The 22,376-nt window shown below is 35.8% G+C and overlaps 2 protein-coding genes across 3 annotated transcripts; both read right to left on the reverse strand.

The window, feature by feature from the left end:
* Positions 1-17: 17 nt before the first annotated feature.
* rsph9 (radial spoke head component 9) lies at positions 18-4,483 on the reverse strand. Its single transcript, XM_059504849.1, has 5 exons — positions 4,110-4,483; positions 3,541-3,709; positions 3,003-3,132; positions 2,357-2,503; positions 18-392 (listed from the first exon to the last, which is right to left on the reverse strand). The coding sequence occupies exons 1-5, from the start codon at positions 4,334-4,336 to the stop codon at positions 232-234; spliced, it is 834 nt and encodes a 277-aa protein (XP_059360832.1). The 5' UTR covers positions 4,337-4,483; the 3' UTR covers positions 18-231.
* Positions 4,484-11,092: 6,609 nt separating this feature from the next.
* LOC132098716 (CSC1-like protein 1) lies at positions 11,093-20,619 on the reverse strand. Of its 2 annotated transcripts, none has more exons than XM_059504852.1 (23): positions 20,588-20,619; positions 18,813-19,021; positions 18,626-18,705; positions 18,420-18,489; positions 18,301-18,338; positions 17,976-18,118; positions 17,031-17,082; positions 16,836-16,944; positions 16,681-16,751; positions 16,246-16,326; positions 15,667-15,796; positions 15,451-15,584; positions 15,116-15,298; positions 14,863-15,016; positions 14,681-14,787; positions 14,514-14,600; positions 14,069-14,128; positions 13,777-13,939; positions 13,441-13,546; positions 13,187-13,354; positions 12,980-13,095; positions 12,284-12,334; positions 11,093-12,154 (listed from the first exon to the last, which is right to left on the reverse strand). In XM_059504852.1, the coding sequence occupies exons 2-23, from the start codon at positions 18,972-18,974 to the stop codon at positions 12,017-12,019; spliced, it is 2,403 nt and encodes an 800-aa protein (XP_059360835.1). In that variant the 5' UTR covers positions 18,975-19,021; positions 20,588-20,619; the 3' UTR covers positions 11,093-12,016. The 2 variants fall into 2 exon arrangements, with proteins under 2 accessions (XP_059360835.1, XP_059360834.1); XM_059504851.1 differs by lacking the exon at positions 20,588-20,619 and adding an exon at positions 20,287-20,459 and having other exon boundaries at positions 18,813-18,974.
* Between the last annotated feature and the right edge of the window lie 1,757 nt (positions 20,620-22,376).

Raw genomic sequence — 22,376 nt, forward strand, 5'->3', positions numbered from 1 at the left:
CTTAGTGTGCATGTGTTTGCAACAAAGAAAAACCGAGGTAAACGTTTGTGACTGCCTGAAAGGTTAAAACACCAATGCAACTTCAACTTTCCAAACATGTTGACATGTTTATGTTTTCCGTCAATTAAATAAAGAAAATTACAGTGCAAGTAAATCACAGAGTTGATTACACATTCACGCTTAGAGCAAGATTGAAGCTTTTGCCGTCTTCATAAAAAATCCTTTTGGCTGCTATAACATGAAGGGCAGGTCAAGGTTCATCAGTCCGTCTCCCATGTAGATGTACCCATGCTGAGGGGTCTGGGGAATGTGGAAGAAGGTGAGACCCAGCCAGAGCAAACTGCGTAATACACACATAGTCCCACCACGCTCAAGCTGGAGGCTCCATGACCCTACGTGAAGGACACACACAGTAAGCAAAAATGACAAGAAAAAGACCAGGATTATCCTACTGTACAAGATCAAAGGGGGGAAAAGAAGGCAAAAAGCATTTTGCATAGACTGAACTAGAATTTTCGACCATTACACATAATCACTGACAGAGTCCAGACTGCGATAGTATGACAGATTCAGAATAAAATCTGGAGAAGAAAGTCATGTGACAGAGAGTTGGCTCAGTTATGGATAACTATTATCACAGCAATATATAAAGAGAGTGATCTGGTGTCTTTCTGTCTGGGTGGCCCCAGCATCCAGCTGTCGGCATTGGCTTGCGCCCAGTACTGCGAAGCTCGATGCCAGTGAAGACATAACATAACATAAAACTGCTAACGATGTTTCAACTAAAACATTCAAAAGTCTGCAATAATGTCCATTGTGAATCTGCTTGATTATGACTTCAAATATTTATGGGCAGCAGTTCTATAGAGTGCTCATCAAAACACATATCCGTCACTAATAAGAAAAGCTTTTGAGGATAATATGTAGTCATTCGATTTTCTTGTCCAAAAGATGCAATATAAAATAAGACTGGCAAGTTACTTCGATCCACACTGAACAAAACCATAACCCTCCATTTCTTACAGAGATGTTTGGCTTTAAAGCAATCATGCGGTTATACATTATTTTCTGCCTTTCCAAGTTCTTGGGAAATCTCCCTGCTTTTTCCTTCTCTAGGCCACATTCAAGGAAACCCGAGTGAAGCCAAAATATCACCGCCCATTCCCAGTATTCTCTTCCCACTATTTGAGGCGTCCAGATGAACCTGTTCACCTCTGGCCCTTTTTGAGAGAAGATTGAGGTTTTTTCCACCTGACTGGTCAAGGGGAAAAGAAGAAACTGTTACGCAGGGCGGGTAAATGTCCTCTGTCTGAAACCTGCCCTACTTTTTCAGTTTCTAGAGACAAAACAAATCAACTTAGTCTAGTATTGCCATCCCTTTGAGAGAGAGAGAAAGGACAGATCACCTCCTTTGATGAAACAGCTGAGATGTTTCTACCACACTTAAAGGCTAGGCATGTGTCCAGTAGGTTGACTATGTCTTCAAACTCTACTGAGAAACTGAGGTTGCATTCAACAGGAGGTCACTCTTAATCTTGCAATGAGAACTTTTATGCCAGAGTCATAAGCTGTTTTCAGTAAATGTCGAGACTCAAAGTGATGCTCCAGTGCTTCGCTCAGTATTTTAAACAAGTCAGATTCCAACTGGTTAAGATTCAGGATCAGCAGAACCGGATATTCCTTGAGGAACTTAATGTTAAACAATCAGTAGTGGTCTGTAGCCTGTAGGCAAGCGATGGGTAATGCTTCATGAAGCATGCTTGATGAATACCTTTCAGCAAGCTTATGTCTGACTTGAATTTGTAGGGAACATCAACAGAGGAATAGTTTTTTGAGTAACCGTGATATACGAGTGGGAATTTTATAGTTGTTGTAGAAAATGGCATTCTCTCAAACACTTCTTCCCAGAAAGAAAAGAGAACAATGGGATTATAGTTTGCAGAACAACACCCCAGATGTCTCCTTGGCTTTCGCTCGGCCTTAGGCAGCTGCCAAATCATATCTGTCATTAACCCAGGGAAATCCAGCTACAGGGATCATGGGATGCCTTGCAGAAGAATTTTTACACCCTCCTCATATTTCCACCACTATTAAGACTTTCTAGATGCAATTTGCTTGTCAGCATCATTTTTGGGAAAGTATGGTGGTGTTAACAGGTGTTGTTCACCTTTTTAATTATTAAGTCTAAAGCAAAAGAGAGGTCTGATTCAATGCAAACGTTTCATTACAGGACTTGAGGGTGGGAGCTGGAGACTCCCACAGTACCTTCAGAAACAATATTGTGACTAGAAATAAAACCACATCACGAATAAATCATCACACAAAAAGGAAATGAAAGATGGTTCCTTTTCATTACCTTTAGGAATGTCCTCGCTCAAAGGATCTAGGAAGTCAATAGCCGGGTTTAGATGTGACATTTCCAGGATGGACTTCTTTTTCAGGTTAACTGGCTCACGGAAGTGCAGATAGTTGCGCAGTTTCGCTGCCTCAATGGGATCTAGACCTGCAATCGAGTGTACGGTGAACATACATCCGCTTTTTCCAGGGCAATTTCTAAATTGCCTAAAATGTCCAGGTTTGTATCAATTGTACATAATTGATCAGTTGTGTCAAGCAAGAAGGAGGGATTTACAGAGAATGCTTAATACAATGCAATGGCTCATATAATGCATAAAGACTGTAGAGAGCACGTCAACAGAGAAACAAAGGCAAAACCTGGACATTTTGGCAACTTAGAAATCCTGTCCAGGGAGAAAAGGGGACATATGGTCACCCAAATCATGTGCAAAGTTTAAACTGATCTAGTGTCTGATGATGATTGAGATAGATGAACAGAAGACTGATTACAAGAAAGTGTCTTCAGAGAACCGAAATTGATTCCATTGTATTAAGAAATGGAAACATACAGACTTTAGTTTTATACTCACACAGCTGCATCTGATTGCGGGTGGAAAAAATTTACAAACACTTCTGAACTACTAAGAGTTTGGCTGTAAACATACCTCCAAAGCTTCGGTTTGTAAGCACTTTGCCGCTGGGGCTCTTGGTAAATGCACCACGTGGCACTACAGATGCATCTTTATCGATGTTTGACACGGCTGTTGCCAGTCTACTCGCCTCATTCACTTTCACCTGCAGAAACGGAGGCACGTTAATGGCTTCATAAACATTCAAGAAGCCGCCTGCCATTTACCATGTTTACTCTATTATAAACCATGAATAAACAGAAAACCAAATAAATAATAACAGTTGTTTTACATCCAAACATTACCACGCCCACATAAACGCAACATTATTTTTTAGTGTTTCCAATTGTCCTCGAAATGTTTAGACTCTTTGATTGCAAAAAAAAAAAGATTGGCCAACAAAGCAAGATCTGTATTTTACAAAGACACAAACATTCCACAATCCTGAAAAGCAGAAATACCACATTGGCCAGGGAAGATGGGCTTTTGTTCATTTTTTATATCTATTTCCAGAATGTTGCATGGTCGTTATACTCCCATCTGTGTCGTGTAACCCAAATGCCCCTCCTCTCACCGTGACCTCTTCCTCCGTGGCATCGTCCCCCTCTCCCTTAATGCGCATCTCTGTGTGCTCGTACTCATGGGACGGGTCGCCTGTAAATCGCCCTTGTGCTGCTAATGCCACATCTGCAATCATGGACTCAGTGGCTGGGGGTAACAGGTGCCAATCCACGCAGTTTAAACTGTGTAATGATAAAAAATTATCATTATATATAATTTATCACTCACTAACAAGGTTAAACAGATACTGGTATTGAATATCACTGTTTTTCCAAACAATACTGACACAATGGTTCTTGTCAAATAAAATAAATGTATAACTTACCTACTTTATATATATAAATGTATATAACCATTTTACTAATAAAATATGTTTAATTACTTTCACCTGAATGGCCACCATATTAAGATAACATTTTCAAAAGAAAGTAGTAATTAAACTGATAAAAGGTTATTTTATTGAATTAAAATAGCAAAATCGACTTATGTCTCATATTATTTGGCTGAGACAAATTTAGCCACCGTACATGATCACAACTGAGTAAACAAGCACTGATCTAAACAAGCGACATGATTTCCTACCTGTACAAATACTTTTTGTTCTTCATTTCATCATCTTCAACTCCTTGAGCAATAAAATAGTCGCATTTTATCCCCAAAATCTTTCCCCAAAATAAAACCCGGCTGAATTTGTAGTTTCTCTTCAGAATGACCAGCGAGGTCTGAAGAGCGGCTCTCTGCTCGCTGCTCAGAGTCAAACCATTACCGGCGGCTAAATCCAACGAGTAATGCAAAGATTCAGAGTCCATCTCAACACCATTTACTAACTAAATTTATTTCTACAAAATAATTACAATAATAACTGAATCAATTGTATTTTTTCGCTTGTTTATTGAACGGGTGGTAGCAAGCTAATCAGCCTCACTGTCCATTTACTCTGTGGTTGTTAAGGTAAACAGAAGCCAATAACTAGTATCCTGTTTCTATAGCAACACACAAACACTCGGCTCCCAACCGCGTTCATTGTTCACATTATTATTTATTTAATTTTTATAAAACACACACACACACATATGTTATTTAAAAACACACATATATGTTATTAAAAACATAATAAACATATTATTTTAATTTGAAAATTATATATATATATATATATACACACACACACACACATATATATATATATATATATATATATATATATATATACACACACACATATATATATATATATATATATACACACACACACACACATATATATATATATATATATATATATACACACACACATATATATATATATATATATATATATATATATACACACACACATATATATATATATATATATATATATATATATATACATATATATAATTAATTTTCTAATTAAAATAATATTTTTATTATGTTTTTAAAATAATTAATTCAGTCAGAAATATTGTAATGTTAGTTATTTTTTGCATTTGATTTTTTTTGGGTCACGATGATGATAATCATTCATTTGATTGAGTTAACGTTAGATGTCTGCACAAATGACGGTCGCTCACAGGAGGCTCCTCATCTACTTGGAGACAAACAGGAAGCATGTGGCACAGCTGGCAGGATGTGTGTTCTGTCTGACCTAATGCCCTCTGTGTGATTAGCTGTTAACAGCAGAAGTCAGCTCTGCCTGCTGTGAACACATCAGCGTGTTTATGTGTGTGAAGATAGAGGCTGTTTATGATGATGACAAACACAAGTAATGACTATGATTTCGGTTTGGCACTGGCATTAGAAAACACATTTCATCCCAATTTTAAAAAAAAAATATATATACAGCATATATATATATTTTTAATGTTTTTGAAAGAAGTTTCTTCTGCTCATCAAGCCCGCATTTATTTGATCAAAAATACAGAAAAAATGTTATATTGTGATATATTATTACAATTTAAAATAATTGTTTTTAAATTTATTATAATTTAAATTATCATTTATTTCTGTGATGCAAAGCTGAATTTTTAGGATCATTAGCACATGATCCTTTAGAAATCATTCTAATATGATGATTCATTATCAAAGTTGGAAACAGTTCTGCTGCTTAAGATTTTTTCAGAACATGTGATACTTTTTTATGATACTTTGATGAATAAAAAGTAAAAAAAAATAAAAGAAGCTATGTTTTTAAAATATAAATATTTTGTAATAACAATATACACTACTGGTCAGTAATTTGGGGTCAGTAATTTTTTTTCTTTCTTTTTTTTAAATAAAATAAATACTTGTATTCAGCAAGGATGTGTTAAATTGATAAAAAGTGATAGTAAAGAAAATATATTATTAGAATATATATTATTATAATTTTTTTATTTTGAATAAATGCAGTTCTTTTTAACCTTTTATTCATCAAATATATTAGACAGCAGAACTGTTTCCAACACTCATAATAAATCAGAATATTAGAATGATTTCTAAATGATCATGTGATAGACAGGATGTTACATGTGACACTGAAGGCTGGAGTAATGATGCTGAAAATTCAGCTTTGCATCACAGGAATACATTTTTATTTTTAAAGTATATTCAAATATAAAACTATTATTTTAAGTTGTAATAATATTTCACAATATTATTGTTATTTCTGTATTTTTGATCAAATAAATGCAGGCTTGATGAGCAGAAGAAACTTCTTTCAAAAACATTAAAAATAGTAATGTTTCCAAACTTTTGGTCTGTACTGTATATATATATATATATATATATATATATATATATATATATATATATATATATATATATATATATATATACATAGTCTATGTAGGCCTATCTATCTATGTATTTGTGTATCTGTATATGTATTTTAAGTATCTATCTATTTATCTATCTGTCTGTCTGTCTGTCCAATTATTTGCATTGTGAAATAATTAATTTGACAATTGAGAATGTTTCACCCCCACATTCTCATGGTATATAATGCAACAAATAAATAAATAATAAAAAAAGAATATAAATTGTTATTTGTCATGAAAACAATGCCACTATACAATATACAATTAATATTATAAAGGAGGTTTAATTTTCTCTGTGCAAAATATAATAAATTATTTTGCTTTATAGTTTTGGGATGAATTGTGAGTATCGTGGTGGTTGGTAAAATCTTTTCTTTTTTTCTTACAAAGTTCACTTTTTTGTTTCACTATAATTTAAGTTTTTTTATTGGCATCAGTTGTTCAATGAATAACCTTTAACACCTTTTAAACCTTTCCATTTCACAAAACATTCTTTATAATGAAAAAAAAAGAGGGTTCTTTTGTGAAATGTTCACTGAAATGTTCTTTAGGAAACCAAATTGTTCTTCTATGGCATTGTTTTGAAAAGCCCCCATGGAACCTTTATTTTTAAGAGCGTTTGTTTGCTCTATAGCATAAGCGTTTTCCTGCATGGTAAAACCGTAAGAAGCAACATCCGTTACAGGTGTCAAGTGCTTAGCACTCCAGCGCTCTTAAAGCCAGTCCCTGTGTAAGTGATGGAGTGCTGTGATTGGGAACGGTTACCCACAGAGATCCTGTTGAGTTAGCAGCACGCATGTTCAACACGCACACAGACGGACGGCCTCATTCACAGGAGATTAGTGGCCACAACATCACACCCGCCTCTGGCTATAACTCACAAAGTACAGAGCCTCTGAAAGAGCATGACCAGAGGGGGAAGACTTCAGACACGAAGGGGAGGATGAGGAAGAGGGTGGGAAGGAAGTGAAGATGTCTGTATTTCACATCTTTGGACAGATTTGTCTCATGCTTGTCTTAACTGGTAGAGCTCCACATGACTTGTTAAGTAAATTCATAAGGCCTTATACTTATATAGTGCACTAACTTATGTTTAGGTTTTCACTGCTTGACCCAACTTTGACATATAGAGTGTGGGTGTAATGCATTATTAAGCAATTAATCATAGTAATTTAATAAATTTTCCCTTGAGAAACACACAAACACACACACATTCTTTTATTTTTATATTACTTTCATTTTTATCTTACTTTCATTTTAATTTTAGTTTAAGTTCTTGTAATTTTGTAACGCGCTTTTGTCATTCTTGTTATTTTTTTTATTTCTCATTTTTGTTTATGCTTTTTAAATTTAAGTTTAAATTGTTCATCTATTTTATTGTATTATTTTATTTTAATAAATGAAAACAATTTGTGTTTTAGTCAAAAATAACAATAGCTATTTTTTTCTATTTAACTTTGCTATTGCAGAAATACATATTTAATCATTAATTTTATTATGTGTATATAACTTTAGATGTTTGTTCATCTATGTACACTCGAAATCTGTAAAAAAAAAAAAAAAAATTCCATTTTGATTTTTCACATGTGTTTTCACCATATTTTGAAATACAAATTGCATCGATTTAAGGAAATGTTTACTGAAGGAAATATCTGTAAACTTAACAGAAAATATTTTGGCAGAAAATGACCAGTACCTTTTCTGTTTTTATATGGATACTTTCTTACACTTTAGGAGTACAACTTTTTTAATATTATTATAATTTTTTTTTTACGGGTGGGGGGGGGGGGGTAAAAGGATAGTTCTCCACAAAAAAAAAATTTGGTTATCATTTTCTCTCTTTCATATTACCCCAATATGAATTTCTTCCATCTGCGGAACAAGAAAGATGTTTAGTTTTGGAGAATATTAAATCACTCCTTTTTGTACAGTTAAAGTGAATAAGGTGGTCAAGTTCCAGAAGATGCAAAAAAAAATTGATTGCATATCTTCTGATACCATACTATAATATTATTGACATCAAACCTGATGAAATGCATCTTCATGTGTCATATTTCATAACTAACCACAAATATGATTTGAGCACAAATAAAAATGAAGTATGTTCCTCACAATTTTTGAACAATGACAGAATTTCCCTTCAAGCTATAGAGAGTTGTAGAATTACAGACTGCAGTTTCAGAGGCAGATTTATAGCTCTGTTAATTTTTATTGATGATCACATAACCGAGGAAAAGTCTGGGAATTCTCCCTCTAATAATCCTTTACTAGTTTCTTTCCTCATTTCTTTTGGTCTCAATTTCCTCCATGAGTAAACTCTGCAAACCTTAAGAGATGTCTGGCAAGGAGTTTTTCCCCAGGGCTTGGCAGGGGGTCTGTTACTCTTGGCTCTGAGAACAGAACCATACAGACCACCAGCGTTGCCATGGGAATAATCCCTCAGACAAAAGGGAGGGATCAGCAGGGGAAATCAATGCAGTCGGGCTTTGTGGTTGGCTAGCATAGAGATCAGTCATACGTAGCCCGGGTCACGAGGTCAGAGGCATCAATCATGGCTTCGGAAGAGCACGGACCATCTGAAAAGAGAAGGGAAGAAGGGAGGAGAGGAGAGGAGGAAGCATCTTCGTCCGTGTCAATGGAGGGATGAATCATCTTTTGAGTATTTCAAGGCACCATATACAAGTACAACAATAATTGGTTCCTGTAGTTTGAAAGACCAAAAACAGCTGGAGACGAGCCATTAAGTGTGTGTGTCAACCATGAGATGTGAGTTATGTGGATTCACACCACATCTAGAGCCCAGTTTACAGGATTAAGAAATCGCATGTTAATTTATATAAGTGTTTATTGTTGTTGTTGATTTTTTCCAGTGCAACAGTCAGTAATGATTCCAGAGCATTTGAAAGCAGTTTACTCACCAGTGATCTTCTGCAGTGAATGGGTGCCGACAGAACGAGAATCCAAACAGTTGATAAAAACATCACAATAATCCACAAAATTCACACCACTCCAGAATAACAATTCATGTCTTGTGAAGTGAAAAGCTGCGTGTTTGTAAGAAACAAATCCATCGAGGCACTTTAGCTTTAAACCGTCACTTCTGGCCAAAATACAAGTCCAATTCGTAAAAATGGTTCCTCAAGAGAAAAAAAAGTCCACCCGCTATTATCTTCCCAGGTCAAAAATTACAACTTTTTTACTGGAAAAAGCAATATCATGGATAGAGGACTTGCATTTTTGCCAGAAGCAATGGTTTGAATAAAAAAAAAAGTCTTAATGATGGACTTATTTAAAGTGCACAGCCTTTTATTTCACAAGTCATTCATTGGTGGACTGGAGTGTTTTGGATTACTTGTGTATCAGCTGTTTGGTCTCTCATTCTGATGGCACCCATTCACTGCAGAGGATCCAGTGCAGAGACTATGATGTAATGCTGAATTTCTCAAAATCTGAAGAATAAACAAAATCTTGGATGAGTACATGTTCAGCAAATATTCATTTTTGGGTGAACTATTCTTTTAAGGTATCTTTCACATCTGTAGCGCGAACAGCTATGAACAAGTTACATCCTAAAGATTATATTTATTGATTTTGTATTAGGAATTTGTTGAACTTATGAAGAAGCATGTCCTCATAGTAACAGTGATGGTTATCTTAACAAGCAAAACTAATAAAAGAAAGAGTTTATTTAATATCCAAATTAAATAACATAACAGCTGTTTCCAGAGGTACAATAAGATTTTTCTGGATTCACTGCTGCTTTATTTGACTCGTATACATCTTTTGTTTCAAGTTGCATGTGGACGTTTGTGTCATTTGGGTCATAAAGCCCATACATTGTTGTCTCAAACACTGTAAATGCTGTTATTTTTTGGCTCTCACAGAATAAAATATAGCTTTACAAATGCATGTAATCTTCATGTACATGACTATTGTGTATGGTTTACACCAAATATGTGACCTTTACACAGTATTGTGAATAAAGTATGAGATGAGATCCATCCTATTACACACTCAAATACACACATACCCAAGAAAAATTGTTGCAAAGCTTAAAACTTAAAGTTTAACATTTTTGTGCAATAAAATATTTGGCAAGCTAAGAGTGAACCCAATTAACTACCTGCCACCACTAAAAATGTAAAAAAAAAAATACTAAAGAAAATAAAAAAATTACAAAATAAAAGTTTGATACACACACACATTATATCAGTTTCTGTTCTTAAGCAGTTTTGAATGCTGATCCTGGCATTTAGAGCCGGTCAGTCGAGTTTGTGGGCTGCTTATGGTGTTAAAATAAGGTGATTTTCCTCTATCCTTACTAATGAGCTGAAAACCGCATTCAGGAGAACTGTGTGGTGTGTGTGTTTGGAGGACATCTATTCACCCCTTTCCAGGAAAATCTGAGACTTAAGACTATGAGACTCAATGTACAGAGGTTGAGCCGTTTAAATGATCAGACACTAAAACTCGGTTTCTGTTCCACTCATATAATGACTTTACAGAACAAAAACACAAACACAGGAACCACATCAAGAACTTCCCTTCATAGCCACAATTTCTTCCCCTTGCATTACAGCTAATGGACTAAATATGATGTTTGTACTTGTTAAAGCTCCTACATAAATTATTATTGAAACCGTTTCCTATTTGCTCTATAGAGTTGATGTAAAATCAATCCCTTTCTTACTGTTGTTATGGCCATGACATTAAATTTAAATTTTAGAAGTTACATTTTACGCAGACATGCGATTTTATTTAGTCTCTTAAAATAAAAAAAATAAAAAATGTATGCATTGCCCAGTTGACTTCATTCTACAAGCCTTACTGTAAATACAACCTTGGCATATTTTTTTATCTAAATTATTTTCTCTAATAGTTGACATTATGCCAAAATACTGAGTTTGTATTGAACCTGAAACATCTCTCTTGCAAGAACCAAGAAGGATCAGAAAGAAACAGTGCCACCTAGCGAGGATACATCCCCTCACACACAACTATAAATCTGGTAATGAAAGGCCACTGAGTTATGAGCTCAAATCTGTCAACATCAATATATTAACATATAATTAAAAACAGATAAATTAAGAATGATGAACAACACAGACACTTGCTTTCTCTCACTCACACACATGCACACACTAATTCCTATTATAAAGTGTTTTAAGTTGATTCCGTCAAGACACAAGTGTCAGTTCAAATGTTTTTGATATATTCGCATTATATTTGATCTCCTTGGCAAGTGCTCATTGCCGAAGCTGGCTGTAAATGTTTGGACAGTGTGTTTGAATGGCAATTTAGAAAAGAGTTTAAAGTCTTTGGTGACAACAATTGATCCCAAAAAGCTCCTTTAGGTTTTTTTAATGACAGTTTATGATTAAATGTTCCTCAAGTCTCTAAGTAGGTGTAGAAAAAAAAAAAAGAAACAAACAAAAAATTCTGTTGATCTGTCAGAGCATTTATCAGCTTAGATGCTTTTCATTGACTCGACCTTTGACCTTACAGCTACTCTAGTCCCTACTCATCGCGGACGCCTGGATCGCTGTGTCATCGGTGGCGACGAGGACGTACCCATGCCTTTTCCTCACCAAAAGATCCCGTTTTTAAAAGGTAAACTCCCTCCATCTGCACAATGACCTCCAACTCAATTCAGCAAGAACCATTTCCTCCAGAGGTAAAAGGGCATTTGTGATTGGCCGATATCTGTTGTTAGATATCTGAGTCTGGACAATCTTCCTCAGTGATGAGGAAGGGCGTGCTTGTGTCTGTGGTGCCATATGAATGCCGAATGCTGCATTCATCAGATGCGGACGATGCATCTGGGTTTAAAACTTTGGGAAGATACACCTATAAAAAAAAAAATAATAAAATAAAAAAATAAAAAGGATGGAGAGAGAGATTTTGTTCATGTCAAAATCTATCAGGACTTTTTAAAAAAATACAAATGTACCAGTAATATAAAACTGTGAAACTTGCCGATGCAGATGAACTCTCTGAAACTGCCGTGTCTTCATCTTCCTCCTTAACCTGAAATCACAGACAATGCAATTACTTTTATGCATTCAGCAGACCTTTTTTTTATACAAAGTGACTTAAAATAGAGGAACAAAAGCAATATTTCACAGAGCCAACAATTTTTCGAATATACAATGCAGAAGAGAAATGCAGAGAAGAAAAAAAAGAAGAGTATTTGTGTGTGTGGGTGTGTGTGCTCTTGTTTTTGTGACATATCAGGACACAACTCTATAATGACATGGGTATGACACATGTATTACAAGGAGAGGGTGACTTACGAGGACATAACCCATGTCCCCATTTTTCAAAACACTTATAAATCATACAGAAGGAGTTTTTTTGAGAAAGTAAAAATGCAAAAATGCAAAGTTTCCTGTGAGGGTTAGGGTTAGGTGTAGGGCCATAAAATATACAGTTTCTACAGTATAAAAACAATTACGCCTATGGGATGTCCCCACTTTTCACAAAAACAAACGTGTGTGTGTGTGTGTGTGTGTGTGTGTGTGTGTGTGTGTGTGCGTGTGTGCGTGTGCGCGCACGCGCATTGGTTAAAGTTTGTGTGTGGGGTGGTTAAATTATAACCATTAAATTATGGTTAAATTACAACAATGCATTGTAAATTCAGATAAAACTTTGACACAGAACAAAGCAGCTCACGTTGTAGTTGTGCGGACTGAGGTATTTGAAGTGTCCGAAGCAGGTGTAACTGATACAGATAAAGATGGTCACACACAGAACCACTAAAGTGAACAGTGACGTAGCTGTCATGAAGCCTATGAAGACAGAAAACCAAAGTATATCCACTATATGAATCAAATATGAATACAGCTGTCTGAAAAATGCAGATTTGTTATTTGATGCTACCTGTTCTGAGCACAGAGAAGAAATAAAGCCACATCAGGCATATGATTGGTGCAGCCAGCGCTTGATTGACAGCTCCCAGGTGAACTTGCCGATCGAGGCGGGCGGGAAGGTAAGCGAAGTACAGGTTGTGTTTGTCCACCAGGTGTTTCAGCAGCAGGTACAGCAAACCTACAAACATGTCACAGTGTGTTAATGTAATGTTACATACACCAATACGGTGTGTGTAAGGTCTTGAGGAAATGAAATCATCAGACCAAAGGGGACGATGACAGGACAGGTGATGCTGTAGGCCATGATGACTGTGAACACACACAGCGTCCATCCGTACATCGCTCCGTACTGAAACTCATACGCCTGATTCTTCACAGAGGTTACAAGTGGATCAGTAATACATTTCTGTTAATTCGATTTCAAATCAGTTTCAAGGGATACATTTTCAACCTATTGTCTAAACAGCACGATAGAGGTGTCAATGCTTGATTAAAATGAAAATATAATAATAATAAAAGGTTTAAAAAGATACTTTTTAAATTATTTCATGCCACATTGGCTAAAATGTAACTAGTTCTGAAGCAAAAATTATGCCGGACCTGTTTAACATATTTCCTCTCAGCAGCCGAATGTGCGAGCGCCAGACGCACGACGTAGAGCAGTAACCCTGGCAAGCGCAGCAGCTCCATGCCAGAGCCCACCAGAGCCGCCGCGATCACGTAATTTACAAAGAAGGCCCCCTGATCAGGTAGAAACACACACCTGAGACACACAGAGAAGAGAAGATGGAAAGCCATTCTTATATTTCGGCACATGTCACAAAATTATTCTGAAATAAATCATTCTGATTTGACCAAAGAAGTCACAAGAGAATTTACACATGATACTCACTCAAACCTCAGCTTCCCCTCAGACTGTTTATCAAACAACCAGCGGAAAAACACGTCTAGACTGAGAGGAAAGAGAACGTGTTTATATCTCTATACATGCTCAGTCTGGGAACATTTTAGAGCCACTGTACTCTAATCAAAAACTTATTCATTTTTGGTTTTAAATTGTCACAGATGGGTGGGTTTCCTATGTTTTTTTTTTTTTGAGGGGGTTAAATTATAAAAACAAACAAGTAAACAAATAAATACAATAAATTGTGGATGCATTTTAAATGTGAATTTTTTTAAGACTGTTTGTAGGGCTGTACAAATTGGCCAAAAATTTTTTAATTATATATCTTTATAATAATACCATATTAAAACAAATTAATAAATATTCCTATTGTAATATTCTACTGGGAAATAAAAAAATGCATCTAATAATAATTATCATCATCAGTTCATACCTGGTGAGGCCCAGGGAGGGCAAAATCAACACCATGAAGATCAGGAAGGTGTAGAGCTTGTACATCATGCTCATATTTTCACTGGACCTTCACACACACACACAGATAGAAAGGCATTATTAAGGAAGCTTGTTTGTGTGTGAGTGTAGTTGAGGTTGAAGGTCTACCTGGTCCAATGGCCTTCTCCCAGTGTAGAGTAATACACAATGGTGGGTAACAGGGCTGAGAAGGTCCACAGCAGAAGAGTGGGGAAGAACTGGCTAATAATGGCGCTCTGCGAACACAACATACAATCTTTACACCACTGCACTTCATGTGCTCACATCATTATTCACGTTCAGTCACATACGTTCAGATAGTGAATGGGCTTGGTGACATTAAACTTGTCTATGGTGCTGATGATGATGGAGGGTGTGGTGAGGAAGAAGAGGAGGAGGAAGAGTGCCGTATTCAGCAGCAGAAAGCGTATCCACCAACGCCACCCATGTAATGACAAATTCTCCCTGAAAGAGATGAAGAGAAGGTCAAGGTTTCTCTATAAACTAAAGCAGGTTGTAATATTACAGATTTTTTTCCAAAAAAATATAACTGGATAATCGTACCAGTAGATATTATGTGGGTGAGGAGCGTAATTCACTTTCCATTTGTTCACCCTCAGTTCTGTGCTCTTAGAGGACGGCTGAGGCTCCCGGCCACACCCACACCCGATTCCCCCGCCCATTTCTTCACCAGCCAAACCCCTTGCCCCGCCTCCACATTCCAAAGCATTGAAATCTTTCAGAATACTGTGAGGAAAGATAAATGACACTCAGAGCGTCATTTTCATAGGGAGAATCTAGATTTCTTTTTCTTTTCACAATATATTAAATCTGGTAAAAACATAATCATGCACCATTTTTAATACATAGGCTGTTGAGTCTAAGCATGAATAACTCACTAAGAGGCCATGTACTCATTTTGCAGGGTCACAAATGTCATGCCCAGAGGATGCAGTTCTTCATTCTCCTTAAGTCTATTTTCCTCGTCACACAGAGCAGCCTCCTGTGAGCGGTAGAACTCTATAGCATCAACCTACACATAAACACACACGTTATTTAGACGCCCAAGGCTTGAAAGGTCAAAGGCCACTGAAATGGTTGATGGTAGTACTTACCACTTCACAGCCCTTACAGTGACTGCAGCAGCAGCACAGGTGGCTGCATGGCCGCGGGTTGATGATCTCACGTCGTCCCTGGATCTCAAGTATCTTATTGTAATGTTGCAGATTTCTTTCTGCCCGTTTTCTGTTGCAAAAAATTTAAATAAAAATTAAGAATAAAAAAAATTATAGTTAACTATTTAAATTTTTTTTTTAAAAAGTCGTTTTTTTTATTTAAAAAATGTTACCTGAAATAAAAAACATTAGCTGAAAAAAAGTATTTTAAAAAGTACTTAAAATTATTTAATTTGCTGACAAGGGAAAAGTTATAATTTTCCGTTTTCAGTTTGATGAACCTGATGTACTAAAATAATTAAAACTAAAACTGAAAAAATATATATATATGGACATTAAAAAAACTAACAAAAATCACAAAAACACAGAAAAGAATTACTAAACCTTAACAAAAATGGAAAATGTAATATATAAAATAAAAACAAATTCATACTATTAATAATAAAAAAAACACTGAATCATAACAGGTCTGTGAGGGTCTGTCCTATAAGATCTGTGAATAATAACGGGCTTTCTTACCTGTTTCTGTCCAGATCAATCAGTTTGGCAACATCATAACACAAGTTAACATCAGTCACTTGACAGGAGGGGTACGCCTCCCTGCAAACAAATATACATTCAAGACACATTAATATTAGTAAAAATTTATAGTTTTCCCTAACAGATTTCACATCTTCCGGTGCACTAAAATACAAGTAGGTCTGGCCCAACTCAAGCCATTGTTAGAGCCAATCAGTTACTAAACAAACAGATTACTGTTCCATTGGTGTCAATATTACACCTGGTTATTATTAAAATTATGCAAGTACATTCCATATATGTAAAGTTAATCAATTCCACATGCTTTAAGCTGAGATCATGCCCTGTATGGAACAAATAACATGGAGATGGGAAGGAAATAGCTAAAAAAATTAAGTAAACAAAACAAAGTCTTGGAAAATCATTCCCACTTACATAAAGTGAGTTTTTATAGTCTCATTACTGGCCGCAGTGGGTACATCCCTCACAAACAGGGTGTTTCTGGCCTATGGAAAAATAAACCAGGGTTAGATTTAGACCATTTTTGTGTGTGTCTGTGTGTGAGAGAGAGAAATGGTAGGACGGCTTACTATCTCTCTCTTGGTTCTCTTCATTTTAGAGGTATGTCGTCTCAGCAGGGCCACCGTGATCATGAGATACAAAACTGCAAATACAGTGTGCAGCCAAAGCAGCATATCACTGCAAAGACACCATTTAAAATACAGTTCAAATAGACACACACAGAGACATTTAAACATTTGCACATGGATACATACTGTACATACCCCTGCTTAAGATTGGCTATGGTGGTTCTGCCGAAACTGTAGGGATCATTGCCTGGAACACAGTAATGAGTCAGACTTTTTCAATCAGCATAAGAAACTTGAAAGTATTTCATATGGTGACATTATGTGAGATTATGAACCACTACCGCTCTTTCAAAAACCAAATGAGGAAACATATTTATGCATCACATGTCTTTAAAAATAAAAATATATAGACTAAATATATTTTAAAAAGGTATAGGATGAGAAAAACAGTTTTTCGTGATTACATTTAATAATTCAAATCATCAATAAAATGTGACAATAACAGTATTACAAATCAAATAATGCTTAAAAAATATTCTGTCCATTAATATCTTCATATGAAAGTAATATTTGTGATATTTTTTAAAGAAGCCTGTTATGCTCATCAAGGCGTGATATTACAACAATTTAAAATAGCGCTCCTCGTTTTTAATATACTTTTAAAATATAATTTATTCATGTGATGCAAGACTGAATTTTCATCAGCCATAACTCCAGTCTTCAGTGTCACATGATCCTTCAGAAATAATTCTAATATGCTGATTTATTATCAATGTTGGAGACTGAAATATACTACATTTTAAATCTGCATTAGAATCTGACAATAACAATATAATAAATCTTAAATCAAACACATTTCTGGCTCCACAGATATTTTCATATCAAAAAGGCTCTTTACACCCTTATTCCTACAGCAGCCACATATCTTTCATTCATTTTTCTCTGTCAGTGTGTCTGGTATTAGTCAAGTCTCTGTTTTAAACAAACAGTAAACAGTGAGGCAGCTCGCTAATATATCCCAAGCCACTGTATGAAGGATTTTTGAGACGCATTGAATTTTCCATTGTACGTGTGTGTTTGTTTGTGTGTGTGTGTGTGTGTGTGTGTGTGTGTGTGTGTGTGTGTCTCTGTGTTAGATACCCAGCAGGTCGCCAGATAGATTGACTGGTAGGATAACAGTGACAGACAGCACACAGATGAGCAAGAGCAGGATGACAAGGTGCTTCTGAAATGACAGATAATGTACTGCATCCACTCCACATCTCTCTTGGACCAAAGTCTCACTGCACACACACACACACACACACACACAAACATGCACACACATCAGTTTCATCTCTTAGTTCTTTTACAATGCAAATGTCCCTATTTGAGATCAGGAAAAAGCAACAATATCAACAGAAAGCAACAAGCTTTTCAGGTGTAAACATGTCAAATGAATATTTAGCTCCAAAACAGCACTTACTCCATATTGACGATAAAGGTAAGCCAAGAGCAGCAACCCTACAGGAAATGAGGAAGATCTTGACGATGTCCTGAATGATGTCATAATTGAGGATGATGATGATAATGGTTAAAACTCACCTTCTCGTATTCAGGCTCCTCTATGGACATGGATGACATTAATCTACTGTAATGCTGTTTTTGAGCATCGCTGAACCTGCAGCAACAAAAGATTACAAAAAAATTGCTAGTTTAACACTGTAATTTTGACTCGCTTAAGAACATTTACAGTCAATTATAACACTGTATGTTTCCATAGTGACTACTAGTGCTTTCATCTCACATACCCTTCAGTCTCTGCGACAAGGGCGAGTCTCCCATAATCCCACAGCCTCCTTCTGATCAGAGTGAAGACTATTAGCAGCACCTATTGGAAAATACAAAGCATTATCCAATTACATCTGTATCAACCAATCAAATACCACAATTCCGGCAGCACAAGCCAATCGGATCGCAGCTAACTGCAGAACTTACCACAAAGAGTGAGAAGTCCATCAGCAGAACGACAGGCACTCCTCCGAAATTCACCCCCTTCAGCACGGTGCTCTGTGTGGCACTGAAACAGCTGCTGTTGTCCACAGGGCCAGTGCCATTATCCACTGTCATGGAGAGGGGTCCCCACCACGTGGAGGCCATCCAGAGGACAAACAGGTACAAACTGTACAGTTTTACTTTTGCAGTCCCTGAAAAAGATACGTTTCTGTGACATACTGTAAGTCACTAGGATCCCAGATGACTATTGTTTGCTTGTTTGTTCATCTTTATTTATTCATACAAGTCGATTGAGACCTGTTTTATTTACAATGGTGGCCTTGCAGAAGAACATAATGCTGCACATGCATACATACATTTAAATAAAAATCATACCAAATAACATGAAAAAAATGTATGTGTATATATATATATATATATATATATATATATATATATATATATATATATATATATATAAATGAATCATATAAAATAATATATATAAAATATAACAATAATAAAAACAAATAAAATAAAACAAAAATGTAATAACATTATAAATAAATATAAAAATATAATAAAAAAGATCAAAAAAAATAAAAACAGCTATCTAAAAACAATTACAGGAGTTGTACAAATTACTCATTACCAATGATTTCAAAGATTAGTTGATACTATTACTATATTGCAGTATCATGGCATTACTGTCTCATACCATCACTGGTGCCAACATTCAAAGCATGAATCTTCAGTGTTGTGAATGGCAAATTAGTGAAAGGATGTGAAATATCACATGCATTTGAGTTCAAACTCTAGAGGCAGTCCTTTTATTGCATTTATTGGAGACAAAACAGAATTACAGTTAGTCTAGATCACATGGAGTTTGTAACATCAACAAAAAGGTTTGGGAATTTATGAACATTATATTGCCTTAAAATGTTTCACTAAAGATCCTGGTGACTGAATTGATGATACATGGTTGAACCTTATGCTGCAATGCATGGTACCAATAAATGCTATAAGAAAGTGTTGTTAAAGTAAGGATCGGAATTTAGCCACTAGCTGCACAAATAAGCCAAAACCTTTCCCACTCCACCCAATGTCTGTGTGCAGTTTGGTCTCATGCGCATTGTTGCGTTACTAATATATATATATATATATATATATATATATATATATATATATATATATATATATATATATATATATATATATATATATATATATATATATATGAAAGCAAACTGAATTTGGAGCATGCAAACACACCTTATCACGAACACACAACAAAACAAACAAAACTGCGACACATACATCGACATGCTGCCCGTGACGTCATGACGCCTGAATAACGTGGGATAAACTAAACAAGTCCAGTTGAGTTAAACTCTCGTCAAGAACCGAGAGCTTTAGTGGGGCTTTCTCGGGAGTTAGTTAGTTAGTTAGTTTCGTTTGTTTAAGAAACAAAAGCTTGCCTCGGTGGAATTTTTTCCCGCTTCTGGGTTGTGCAAAACCGGTCGTTAGCAATGTCGTTAGACTCACTATAGTATGCAAACACAAAACACACCTCATCGTGAACACAACAAAAACAAACAAAATTGCGCCACTAAACTGGCACATACAACATCGACGTGCTGCCCGTGACGTCATGACGCTTCTGCATAACGGGGTACAAACTAACCAAGTCTAAAAAGATTTTGACCAAGTCCAGTTCAAGTTTCGTCAAGAACCTAAAACTTTACTGGCTCTTTCTCTTTAATGGAACAAAAGCATACCTCGTTGGATTTTTTTTCCGCTTCTGGGTTGTGCAAAACTGGTCGGGCTGTCAGCTTAGGGAGTATACTAAACTTTACGGTGACTCATATCCGCACATGCGTAGATACCCAGATCTCCGCCCAGCAACCCAATACATTTATTCTCATTGTATAGAATAAATTAATATATTATTCCACACTACGGCAGTACAATATACATAAAACAGCAGATCATTAAAAACGCCCCAAATGACTTTAGAAATAGCCTACAGTTGCCTAAATAATAAAAACAATTGTCTTTATACCAAGAAGATTGAGAAATTAAACCAAATCAAACGCGATATATAGGCTACAGTATTTTTTTTAATCTATTCTCATTTCTCGAGCATTATCATTTTATGGCTAATGCATTCTCTAAAATGAATAATTATTCATTTAGTCAAGTCAAAGTTTATTTCTCAAACAGCATCCAATAATTGCAATAATATTCTATTGTGTATAAATTAAGACTTTAAACGTAAAAAAAAAACTGTTATATGAAAGAAACAATGTGTAGCCCACTTCTTTAAAAATAAAATATTAAAAAAATAAACAAATTTATTTATAAGGTTTTTAATTATTTAATATATCTATTTTTGTTAGGCCTAAAAGATCAGAGCACGTTTTACAAGAAAATACAGCTTCAGTCTTTCTACTTCAAATTTTAACATTTAATCCTTAATTATTTGTTACATTTACTAGCAGTTTCTGGGTTTTTTATTTTGATATTTTTTTATACGAAATTATTTACATTGTTAAAAGTGCATTTTTAAAATGCATACTGTAAATGAAACAAACATTATAAGAGTGCTTTACAAGAAAATTTATGTAATTTCCACGGGAACATTACAGTAAACTATTTTCAGGCTAAAAGGTAGCAATAAACAGCGAATTGGTGCGAAACAACATGCAGTAGCTATGCTCTTTCCAACGCAGGGTAAATGTATTATTTATCCAACCATGTTATTAGATTGCTTTCATGTGTCGAAAACAGGCAAAAAATTCCAAACGGCGTCTGATTTAATTGGTGCATCCTCACATTTGGCTTAAATAGATTATCCCGGCCCTGGAGGGGGAGGAGAGCGAGATGAAGAGAGTCTCTGAGCCTTTACAGTGAATCCCCAGTGATTGACAGGTCGGCTATATCCGTCCAATATCATCCTGCTCACGTTCTCATTCGCCTCTCCGTGGCCCTCTGCGACACCATCTGACGCACGAATTAACCCCCGCTGCGGGCTGGAGAAGGCCGACGGGCTCCTAATCAGCGGCTGATTGCGGCGGCGGCGCTCGGGGAGAGAGCTGCGGTGATTGGGGGTATGGGGGCTTTGATTGTTTTCCGTCAGCCTGACAGCTGAGGAATACTGCCTCTAATCAGCATAGTCAAGATACTGGCATGAGTGGCAAATGAACAGTCGAGCAGACGAGCACACACAGCCTCATTTAGATGTTTCGCTTGGTTAGGCTACTGTAAACACACGAAATAGAGCATGGAGCATTAATCTTATGTCTGTGCTGCATACATACATCTCAGACTGCATATTAATGTAGACTAACTTCTATTCAAACAATGGTGGAATTGTATTAATATAGAGGTAAGCACTGATCATGGTGTTCATAATAATTATATATATATATATATATATATATAAGCTGTGTGTGTGTGTGTTACACTAGACCACAAAACCAGTCTTAAGTCACTGGGGTATATATTTAACAATAGCCAAAAAAAAAAACAGTTTGGGTCAAAATTATAGATTTTTCTGTTATGCCA

This window comes from Carassius carassius, chromosome 22 (genome assembly GCF_963082965.1).
Source record: "Carassius carassius chromosome 22, fCarCar2.1, whole genome shotgun sequence".
NCBI classification, from domain to species: Eukaryota; Metazoa; Chordata; class Actinopteri; order Cypriniformes; family Cyprinidae; genus Carassius; species Carassius carassius.